This window comes from Bufo bufo, chromosome 3, assembly GCF_905171765.1.
Source record: "Bufo bufo chromosome 3, aBufBuf1.1, whole genome shotgun sequence".
Lineage (NCBI taxonomy): Eukaryota > Metazoa > Chordata > Amphibia > Anura > Bufonidae > Bufo > Bufo bufo.
The window spans coordinates 98,182,521-98,194,794 of record NC_053391.1 but is presented as its reverse complement, the minus strand read 5'-3'; the positions used below and the strand labels follow the sequence as shown (position 1 = coordinate 98,194,794).

The following is a 12,274-nucleotide window of genomic DNA, read 5'->3' as shown; positions in this document are numbered from 1 at the left end:
CTGGCATGGCCTTAAGCTAGATGCGGCCTTCCCTGCAGTGGTGATTAAGCAGTGCTGGTTCCTGTCTTGGAAGCAGGAGAAATGATACATACACGTGGTTCATTTGTGTTCTTATTGGTTTTGCATGGTTTACATTTTATCGGGTTTTCCAAACTGTGCGTCTCGAAATAATATTATACTGAGAGAGATCCAAAATATGTAATTATCTACTAACCAAAAAAGCAAGGAACAAAAAAAAAAAAAAAAGAGCTGCACTTATATAGTAGGATTGATTAAACATAATTAACTCTTGCATATCCCTAGATTTTTTTTTTAAAACGTCACAATCCTATTGGCTCATTTGTATTTTTTAGGTTGTAAGGGTGACACCCAGGTTTTTCTAATAAAAGGCTTATTCTTCTGTTTGAAAGAGGGAGAGGAAGACTCAAATACAAAGAGTCACGTCTTCCCATTCTTTTGCCCCTAGACTAAATTTCAAGATCTGGAGCATCGCAGAGAACATGGTTAGATCCCTTGTTTAGGGATGACACAAAAATACTGCCATGACATGTACAATATATTGTATATACAAAATGTTTTCCAAATATCTAGAAACGTGCATTTTTTTATTATTCACTTACAGCAAAAAAAAAAGACTTGACGATAGAAAAAGGCGTGAAAACATAAAATGTTTGAGACACTATCACTTTATTTTTTTACAATAGAGTACAATACACACTCGTTATATTTGGTAAAATAAACCTCAGCAGGTCCTGGCACTCCGAAAAAATGACCATAAGGGCTCATGCACACTGTTGTGTCTGATTGTCGTCCGGAAAGTGGATATTTTATGCGTGCATTTTGCCTTTTCTCAGGCTACTTTGACATTTGCATTGTTAATTAGGATGCGTTTTGATTCTGCACATCAGGATGCATCCGTTCCGTTAGGATGCGGTTGTGTGAAATCAAAACTGATCCGTCACTAAATCTAGACTCCTAAAAAAAAACTGATCTGTCACCATTGACCTACATTGTTTTCAGTGCCGGATCCGTTTTTTTTTTTTTTTTTTTTTTTTTAAGACCAGACACTGCACAAATCAGAATGCTGCAGGATTGGAAGGCACCCTGAACGGAATTTTTTTTTCTTCTGGTATTGAGATCCTCTGCCGGATCTCAATACCAGAAAATAACGCAAGTGTGAAAGTAGCCTTACTTCCATCGATAGAAAGAGCTATTCTCAGATGCAAAAATGTACAAGATTATGATCTGTGGTGAGATTCCTGGATTGGAGACTTGGTTTTTCTCCATTCTGTTCCATGGAAGTTACAGAAACAACCCATCAAGTGTGCTAGATTCCCCTTCTCGACATTAGTGCAAATACACATAACTTTGCATGGTACTGATTCTAGTCCAGACTATGGTACCAGACTGCAAAATCCCATCATGATTGTGTTGTTGTTTTTTTTTTTTTTGCTGAATAAATGATCAGAAATAAAATGCTTTCTTTATCTTTCCAGCATTGCAATGGCTACGAAAGAAAACATGACATCGCAGAGGGGGTTGTTTAAATCCATACAAAGCCGGATGAACACCTTGGCTAGTATCCTTATGAACCTGCTAATATTTGCATATATTCATGTTTTACAGGCAAGCAGCTGTCACATTAAAGCAGTACTCTGAGTAAAAGCTAAATATATACTTAGTACCAGGATCTGCCAGCAATGATACAGAGCTTCTGCAGGCTTTCTAGCTTACCCAGAGCATGATTCCTGGATTGAGATGTCATGATTTCCCTGATATAAAGACAGTACTCAATCTTTTTGAATCTTATGGTATCCAGCTGAAAAAAAAAAATAATAAAAAAATGTGTATGTGTATATATATATATATATATCTACAAGGAAAATGCAGCACTCCAATAACTTGAATAAAAGTGTAAAAGATGTATTTACCAATGTCTCAGCTATATAGTGTGTGTGTGTGTGTGTGTGTATATATATATATATATACACACACACACACACACACACACACACACACACACACACACACACTATATAGCTGAGACATTGGTAAATCATTTTTTTGCACTTTTATTCAAGTTATTGTAGTGCTGCAGTTTCCTTGTAGATAGATAGCCAGATATATATAGATATATACACACGTACATATATATTTTTTTATTTATAAAATACATTTTCTTTACAGATTAAACAGTTCACTTAGGTACATAAAATACAATATTACATTTGATTTCTCCAAAACCATAGGAAGAAAGATAATGAGGTTCCCTTGCTGATGTGACAGCACCAGGCTTCTTCTGTCCAGGCCTATTTGCATTAAACCAGGTGAACTATAATCATAATGTCCATCTACCCTAGTTTGAAAAAATATTAAAGCGCAAACATTGCAACCAACCATTTAGCACTAGCTTTTAGTTAATTAGTGGAAGGCTTTGCTTTTGTGCTTATTTTTGTTTGGGTGGGACAGTTTTCGATACTCATTCTCTAAGCGGCAATGAGTGACCGGGGTCACCCCTGATGATTCCCTTGTGTCACCGCTCCCTGATACTCCATATTGGAAAGCATAATCAGATTTGAAAGAATATTCAATAGTCACCACTTCTCCTGCTGAAGTTTGTCACGGTTGACACGTCATTTTTGTAAGCCAGAACATGTTTCTTTATATATTCATATTCTAAGGCCATGGGCTGAGGAGTCCATACATTCCTTCAGTTTATACCATGTATTTGACATTTACCTAGTTTAGAAATAGAAGTGTTTGTATGAAATCACTGCACTCTCGATCCCTCACATATGGTGGATGGAAAATAAGTCCTGAGGAAGTTGTTTTCCGTTCCAAGTGTTGGTAAGCAGTTTTGCAACCTGCATTGTCAGCAGCAATGTTATTGACCTCAACTATAGCATAACTATATAATGGTTATCTGTGCTCTTTAGAAAGTAAGATACATTAAGTATGGTCACACTTCATCTCAGCTTTTCAGTCATTTGCAGCATATTGGATTCTTTTTGTAGAGTGATGTACATTAGGATTCTTGTTGCTGGTTGAGCTGTAACTGCAGACATTGATAATCTTCACAGGGGTGTTCACATCTTATAATGTGGTGGCATAGTTAGGATCACAGGAGCTTCGGAATACAGTGATCCCTCAAGTTCCAATATTGGTTCCGGGACGACCATTGGATGTTGAAATCGCTGTAACCTGAGTCCATAACTCTATGGAAAATTAGTAATTGGTTCCAAAGCCCCAACATGTCATCCCAGAGTATGAAAACAACCAAGACAGATAAAGCAAGTCTTTACATAAACCGGCCAGGAATAGATGTTGGACATTTTAAATCACTTGCTATGATGAGCACAGGCCCTTCTTCAGGGTGTTGTATAGTGCAGACATGTACCGGAAAAATAAAATGAAGCTACCCCTTACTTGGTATCCATAGTAGCTGAAGCATTATATGGTGAGTCTAGTTTCCACTTACGATGGTTCAGGAATGACCATTGTATGTTGAAATTATTGTATCCTGAGGCCATTGTATCTTCAGGGACCACTGTACTGGGAAACTTCAGTAGTGGTTAATTAACTCTGGTGCTCCTGAGTGACAATCGCAGCAATCGGAACCCCATGAATAGTAATTGATGGAATATCCCAGCTATATGTTATCATTTACCATCACGGTATCAAAACCTGTTTTAACAGACATAACATATGCAATGGTGACAAAATAGTAAATGTGCAAGAGCTAAATGTGCTATGCAGAAGAAACATATTAGTTAAATTGTGAATAGTTTTCTCTATGGAAAAGGCCTCATGCACACAAACGTTTGTTTCCGTGTCTGTTCCGTTTTTTTTTTTTGCGGATAGGATGCGGAACCCATTCATTTCAATGGGTCCGCAAAAAATGCGGACAGCACACCGTGTGCTGTCCGCATCAGTATGTCCGTTCCGTAGCCCCGCAAAAGAACATGTCCTATTCTTGTCCGTTTTAGGCATTGTTACAATGGATGTGCAAAAAAAAAAAAAAACGGATGTCATCGGGTTTTTTTTTTTTGTTTTTTTTTGCGGACCGCAAAACACATACAGTTGTGTGCATGTAGCCAAATTGTTTACATTATTTTTAAAGGGAGGCGGTCAGCAGTATTGACCCAGCCATACCTTTTATGATGATTTTCTTTTATTTACAGGACTGAGAAAGTGAAGTTTTACTTCTGCAGTTATCTACATGACAGTCCCTCTCCTCTGTAGTGGTCTCCTGGCTGGACATACAGCTGTTACTTGGAGCCAAGGGGTAGGATTGTGAAGGAGCTTGTTGCAGAGGGCACTTTACAGTGAGGCACTGCCTCCCGGGCACTTGCAGGGCATGGTGAAATAAAATGTCATTTACTCTCCTCATTCCAACCCCTACATAGCTCTGTCAGTCACAGTTTCTCACAACCTACAGATAAACAGCTTAAACTCTTGGTAATGTGTTGCGTTATCTCATGACACTGGCACTTTAAACCTTGTGGTGATAGAGGATAAAATGAATGCCACAAATACGTGCTGTGGTCTTCAAGAGAACTGAGAGACATTTATGTCTCAGCCAAACAATATCCCCAAGCATGGAGCCCGTTCCAGTCGTAATGCCCTGGAGTAGCCAAGTTCTTGAGAATGTGAGGCCAGATTTTCAGTCTTCCCACGTCAAAAATGGCATATTTATCCACACAACAGACTGAAGACTGTATACAAATGCCCCAACCAAATACTGACTTGGTATATATTCAATTATTTAATATGTAGTAATTACGCTGTATTAAAACTGACATTTTTACAAGATTTGTTCACATTTTCTCATTGTTCTCAGTGACAGATGAGCAGACCGATCAATGGAGATTTAGGAGTCCTAGATTTAATTACTACAGAAGGTAGTAATGAGTAGATCCAGGAAAAGCTCTGAATATTTCAGCAGCTGTCTTGCTGACACCTCTATTAGGCGGTTAATGGGAAAGTGTAGTGAACAGTAACCAGCGAGTTATTTCCACTGGGCCATTGTTCCCTTTCAGCTCCCAGTCACCTCTATTATGGAAGGGAAGCAACACTGAAGCAGAACAGGAGCATAGTTGCATTTGTTTCCTTCATATATTTAACGAGGGATGGAAATATATTGATTTGTATGCGGATGGATAAATAGGAAAGGCAGCCACATCAAACAGACATACTGTACGTATACACATAATGTACATTTACATAAATCTAACATACCAAATGGAACAGTGGTCCAGAAAAGAGCATATTAATGGTCCATTCACACTACCTTATGAATGGGTCCACATCCAATTTTGCTGAACAGGTGTGGACCTATTCATTTCAATGGGGTCGCAAAAGATGCGGACACCACACAGAGTGCTGTCCGCATCCATAGTTTGGTTCCGCTGCCCCGCAAAAAATATAGAGTATGTCCTATTCTTAAATTCATAGATAGGTAGGCTCACCAGATATTAATATTCCGAAGCTTGGCCTGCTCTCTACCAAAAGGCTTCCAATTCGGCTACTTTCACACTGGTGTTTTTACTGGATCCGGCAGGGTTCAGCAAAAATGCTTCTGTTACTGATAATGAACGGATACTGATGTATTATCTTTAACATTGCCAAGACGGATCCGTCATCAACTCCATTGAAAGTCAATGGAGGACGGATCTGTTTGCTATTGTGGCAGAGAAAACAGATCCGTCCCCATTGTCTTGCCTTGGGGGTCATGATGGATCCGTCTTGATCAGTTTCCCAGGACGGAAAGCAAAATACAACATGTTGCAGTTTGCTCTCCGATCTGTGAACGCAACTAAACGGAATGCATTTTGGAGCATTCTCTTCTGTTCAGTTCAGTTTTGTCCCCATTGACAATAAATGGGGGCAAAACTGAAGCGTTTTTTTTTTCCCAGTATTGAGCCCCTATGATGGATCTCAATACCGGAAAACTAAAACGCTAGTGTGAAAGTAGCCTTAATCACAGAAATATATAAATGGCTGGCTCACAGAAAAAATTTACATTTATTATTAAGAACATGTAGATATCACCTAATTATAATAAAGATAGTAATAAAAATAGATAAAATGTAATATATTGAGATTTCACATATAGCCCCAATAGAATGAATAACTAAAATAGAATCAAGTCAATCGGTCTTGGTCCCTTTTGGTATTATCACATGCGGAGCTCACACATGTGCTGTTGTCAATGATGGCTTGGCAGACTGAGAGTTTTGATCTCCATCGTTAGTCTATCACAGGGCTTGACAAATTTCCTTGGAATCTAGGAGCCAGCTAAAAAAGTTAGGAGCCAGGCGGAGCCGCGTCATAAAGCCCCTAGTAGGTGCCCCCATAGTGCTCCCCCCCCCCCCACTTCTCCATAGAGCCCCCCCAATAATGCTGTATGCCATGTTACATATACCGCCGCTCCGTCCCCGGACCCTATTGACTATAATGGGGACGGGGTGGAGCTCCGGCACAGCACGGCAGTTCGCGGTGAGAGGCCGCCGGACTAAAAAGTTGGACATGCAGTACTTTTAGTCCGGCGGCCTTTCACCATGCACTGCCGTGCTGCGCCAGAGCTCCACCCCTGTTATAGTCAATGGGGACAGAGCGGCGAAACAGCGGAAGGACGGATCCGACAGGGTGAACAGCCTGCCAAATACATCCTGCCGCAAGTGTGAAAGTACCCTTAGTTATATAGCTACTGAATGAGACAGAAGAAGGGATGCCTTTAACATATAGATCTCCTTGAGAAGCCAATTTGATCCTAAAGGGTTAATTTACACTGTAATCTAAACTCTGTGTCCTGTCACTGTCTTATCACTGCTGCAAAAGCATCAGCACAGCCTCAGTGTAACCTGTTCTTTTAACTCAAAGAATCTAATGAGTCACTAACTAAGTCGGATCTTTAGATTCTTTTAACCTGAGACTCATTCGATTCTTTAGACTCCCTCCTGTACTTGTGTCAGTGACTCAGAGCTGCTAGTCCTTGCATTGCCTCAGCTCTGATTGGTTGGTGGGCGGGGAGGGGAGGGGCTGGCAGAAGCAGCTTCCACTCTAGGATCAGATTACACTCCTCCCGAGTCCCTCCCCTCCCTGCTGCCAGCGTCTCTGCTATTGTGTGCTGTGACGGAGCTGTTTCAAACGGTGCTGCCTCCGGACAGAACGGCAGCTCCGCACCCATCGCCCGGGCACCTTTGAAAACGGGCTGACAAATACCCAAGCGCCAGGACTACATTCCTGGTCGCCATGGCGACCTGGCGCCTGGGATTTGTCGAGCCCTGGTCTATCATATGTATGATTTCTCCGTGTAGTTCATGAAGTTCATAAATAATATCAATGCTATAGATTAATATTTTGTTATGCTATGAATCTATAACATTGAGAAATCATACATATGATACTGCAATGAAGTTCACATGCCATTAACCATTGAGCTGCTGTTTCATGATCCTGAGTTCATCGCTAGAGATATGTAAGAAATCATTAGACAGATTAACTTTAGATATGATTTTCGAGGCGGTTTCTGTTATGTAGGAAAATATATCCGTAGACATGGATAATGATTAATAGGTGCTGGAAAAGCAGACCAGTCAAAGCTGCTAGAATATATGAAATCCGCAACCTGTAAGCAATATGGGGTCCCTGTGACGGACATGTTGCAGTCTCTAATCAATTCAAATTATAGGCCATCACTTAAAGGTGTTGTCCCACAATATTCAACAGTTTTCAGACCAGCACCTGGATCTGAATACTTTTGTAATTGCATGTAATTAAAAATTTTGTATCGCCACTGAGTTATTCGTTGAAATCTACCTGTATAGCGCCACCTGCTGTTTTTCTAATTTCTCTGTCCTGCTCACTGAGATGGAAGCACCTGTTCAGTTCTATCCTTCAACTGCCACCAGCTGCAGCAGAAAGGACACACCTCCTGAGAGAGTGCCCACCACCTAAGCTGTCAGCTTGAAATAAATCTAGCGGAGCAATACATTGGGGGATCTCTGGTTCCATATGAGGTACAGGGCTGGTTCTAAGTTTGTTAGAAAGAGACTGTTGTGTACTATATGATGTCTGATTTTATTACTTACATTCATCATAAATAACCCCTTTAATCAAACCTGGACACAACGCCTTTAACTTTAATATTTGAGCCACAAAAGGCTTCTTTTCATTTTGGCTAAATGGTTTTCAGAGACTTTAAGGCCTCATGCACACGACCGTTGTTGTGTTCCGTTCCGCAAAATGGGGTACCGTTGTTCCGCGAACTGTTTCCGTTTTTGTTTCTGTGTGTCTTCCTTTATTTTTGGAGGACCACCAGACATAAAGGAAAGTAAAAAAAAGTCTAAGTCAAGTTTGCCATGCAAATGATAGGAAAAAAACGGACGCGCGGACGCGGATGACAATCTTGTGTGCCTCCGTTTTTTTTCACGGTCCCATGAACTTGAATTGGTCCGCAAACCGTTTTCTGTGAAAAAAATAGGACAGATTATATTTTTTGGACGGACTGGAACCACGGATCACGGACATGGAGCATTAGCCGAGTTGAAAGTCAATTGGTCCGCAGAAAATCACGAAAAACGGAACAACGGACTCGGAATAAAACAACGGTCGTGTGCATGAGGCCTAATACTGATGGCCCATCCTTAGGATTGATCATCAATGTTTAATTGGTGGAGTCTGACTCTTGATTTCCCCAATAACAGTTCACTTAATAAAGGGGCTTTGTCCCTTATTGTTCACCCAGGCACAGCGCCATGTGTACTGTTGTGGCTGTGCTTTGTACTGCAACTCAGTCACATCCACTTGAATAGGGGTTAGCTGCAGTGGCAAATGCAGCCATAACACCATGGCTATCAATAAATAAGTCCCAGAAAATTGCTTTAAAGCATGGTTTTTGCCTCTTTTGCTTAAACATCTGTTAGCTATGATTCTAAGGAGTCGCAAACCAACAACACCCAGCATAGAAGCTTCCTGCTGTAAGGACCTCCATTTGGCTCTATGTCTCATATATGTCTGTGAATGTGAACGTGGATATTCTTTTTATGTTTCATATTTGATGTCTGTTTCACGTTGCTGCCCTTAACCCACCTTCTCAGATCGTTTTCCTGCAGTGAACAGTCTCATCCAGAGGATTAACCTCCGGAAGCGCCGGGATTCGCTCATCTTGGGAGCCGTCATTGGCATTTGCACTATCTTGCTGCTACTTTACGCGTTTCATTGATAGCTGACAGAGACTCTGCCACAATCCGGAAGAGCAGCGACATCAGGGTTGGAAAAAACGTGGAAGTTGCAGTTCTGCACACACCAACTGTACATAAGGGAGTGGGAATATTACAGGAATACTTTGCATTTTATATTGACAGGCTATCGTACTGGCACCAGGCGGGTTTCAGACCAGTAGCTGTACATAGTCATTGTCATCTAACCTTCTACGTACATACTGAATCTTGAGATTTGTGAAAGGCTCGTCCATGTCCGCTGTAGGAATTGTTGAGCTGGGACCTTAAAGGACCACTAAACTTATGTAAAATTTATGGTGTGTACAATTTCCAGTTAAACTAGGGAAACATCTCTTATAATGTACCATATGGCAGCCATTGCAGTAAGGGTTTGTAAGATAGCCTCAGTCACCCCCAATATCACTAGGGCATATAGTTCTTACTCCGAATACCAGACACATGTACATAACCAGTTTACTAGGCACTGATGAAACTACGAAGGCATGCAGCACAAAATGTCCCTCTCTCCAAGATCCATACGTCACAGATTGTCATTTGTGCAATCCTCATCTACTGTATATGTATTTGTGGCAATGGAGGGCCCATACCTAGTGTAATCGCTTTGGTTTAGTGCTCCTTTAATGGTTATTGCCAGGGGGTGGAAGACATCACTTACGTACACTGTGACCATACAGTCCGTGTTTGAGAACACTTTACAGAAGTAAAAATGTACAGTATATATCTATACCCGTTTTAATTTAAAATGTGGAAAACTGGCAACATTGCAATTTTAATTTAAAGTGATGCAATAATAGAGCAGAACAGAATGCAGAAATCCAATTTCCTTCCAAATTCCAGTCTACAGGCCAATTGCAGATGCTGTTTATGGCAGGCTGTTTTCCCCCTTTGGCGCTGCAGACACAGATTGTCGTAAAACAGTGCATTCTGCTGGCTCCTGGCAGCCCTGTGTGGACCTGATTTCTCAGCTGCTGTATTATTGGCTTATAAGGGCATATACCTGGCTTTAATATATGCTGTTTTTTGCCAAAAACAGGAGTAAATCCTAGCAAAAGACTGAAAAGCAGCGCTAATGAAAGGATTCTACTACTTCCCGCTAGGATAGATTTCTGGTTTTAGCCCCCCAAAAAAGCAGCAACATGAATATTCTATATCACTGTGTAAGTATGCCCTTATGGATGCTGTTCCAAAATGGAGTGTATAAAATAATAATTTTTAGGCATTTCCCTTATATACAAGTTTAGGGTTATTTCAGATGGCACATTTTAGTGTTTGTATTAAGGCTGCCTTACTCAGACCTCCTGCCATTTTACAGAAGTGAACTTGTATGACCGTGGAAAACGATGGTGGTCCGTGCTTGCTTCAGTAAAACTACGGGAGGTCCAAGTATTTGGGCTTTAGGTTCATAGCACCGGTGAAATGTAGACTGCAAAATGCATTTAGCGTAAAGCAGGCGTGCTCAACCTGCGGCCCTCCAGATGTTATAAAACTACAACCCCCACAATGCCCTGCTGTAGGCTGTTCGGGCATGCTGGGGGTTGTAGTTTTGCAACAGCTGGAGGGCCGCAGGTTGGGCATGCCTGGCTTAAAGCAACAAAAACAAATTGCACTGCAACATAAAGTACTGTCTGTGGCTAGGAATATGCAATTATATTTTTCCCTCAAGTTTATATTATTGATTGGCAGGCTGAGTGCAGTCATGTGTACGCTCGCACATTGTACCCACATGCTAAGCACATTTAAGCCTTTTTCTGCAGAGAGAATTGGTCATTGTAAGAGAGACGCAAAAGTAATTCTAATAGTTGGTGGTTTTTGGGGAAAAAAAAGTTGTTGTTTTTTTTATGGTGAAAGTGAATGCTACCCGTTTGCAAAATCAAATACAATAGAGTGCTGTGTAGCTGGAACAAGGTGCTCTAGTAGACCGGCATGCTTTTAAATAACATATGATGAAGCAACTTATACAATTAGCCTTGGTTAAAAATGTCCTTCTATTTTATGTATACAGCCCCTATGCAGACCTGCATGTCTCCATTGCTACAGACTACAAACAAACCTAATGTGTAATCTGCAGTCATGTGGATGGACGTATTCCGATGTCGCTGTCAAACTGTGTTTTTATTTTTTTTGCAAAATCTCACACAACGTGACTATAGCCTTACGCTAGGATCTCTTTTGTGGGAGTTTTTTATGCAGACTTTGTAGAATCCAGAAACAGAAGTGAATGCAAAGAGAAATGTATCAGAATTTCTTTTTTTTTTTTTTTATGAGGCTCAAAATGTGTGTAATTTCCAGTTTCCTCTGGAAGGGAGCTAATGTGAGCACATGCACATGACTGCAGGTTCAGGCTACCCAGGGTTTATTTGTAGTTGTCACTATAAGGACACATACAATAGGTCCCCATCCCCATAAGGAGCTGCGTATCCAACATTATTAAGGGTACTTTAAATCAAGACCAATTGCAACGTTGCTTTCTTTATTGATAATTATTTCTGTACTGTTGACTGGGGGCGCACAGAAAGTTTGCACTTCGTTTATTCTCCCAAGATGAAAAGTCATTTTTTTTTATTGTTTAATTGCAACAGCTAAGGGGTGACTGGGAACCTCAAGGCCCCTTACAGGCGAGTGATTGAAACATCTGTATGTGTTCTGGCCAGAAGAGTTTTAAAACACCTGCACGCTGATGGAGTAATTTATTTGCATTATTGCAGGAAAAATGGACAAAGATAGAAAATGCTGCTATTCAATAGAGTTCAAAACTCACTCATGTGAAAGTGCCCTTAAAGGGGTTGTCCCATGCCAACAATTTATTCCCTGTGCACAGGATAGGAGGTACGTGTCCGATCGACGGGGAGTATGTCCATTAGGGCCACCGTGATCACTAGAACTGGTTCCTGTGTTCCCCTGTTTCAGTGGAGGCACACATGCGTGTCCACTGCTTTATTCAGCTCAAGGGGCTGCTGGAAATAGCTCAGCACTTGTACTTGGCCTTCTTCCGCAACCCGCACACATTCATGTCTGTAACTCCATTCAAA

At 40.9% G+C, this 12,274-nt stretch overlaps 1 protein-coding gene across 2 annotated transcripts in view; it reads left to right on the top strand.

The window, feature by feature from the left end:
- Positions 1-11,950, top strand: part of GOSR1 (golgi SNAP receptor complex member 1) — a 135,852-nt gene extending 123,902 nt beyond the window's left edge. For both annotated transcript variants that reach the window (XM_040423388.1, XM_040423387.1), the window contains exons 8-9: positions 1,497-1,579; positions 9,102-11,950. In XM_040423388.1, the coding sequence (XP_040279322.1) occupies positions 1,497-1,579; positions 9,102-9,226 (208 nt within the window). In that variant the 3' untranslated portion in view covers positions 9,227-11,950. The remainder of the gene's footprint in view (positions 1-1,496; positions 1,580-9,101) is intronic.
- Positions 11,951-12,274: the final 324 nt, after the last annotated feature.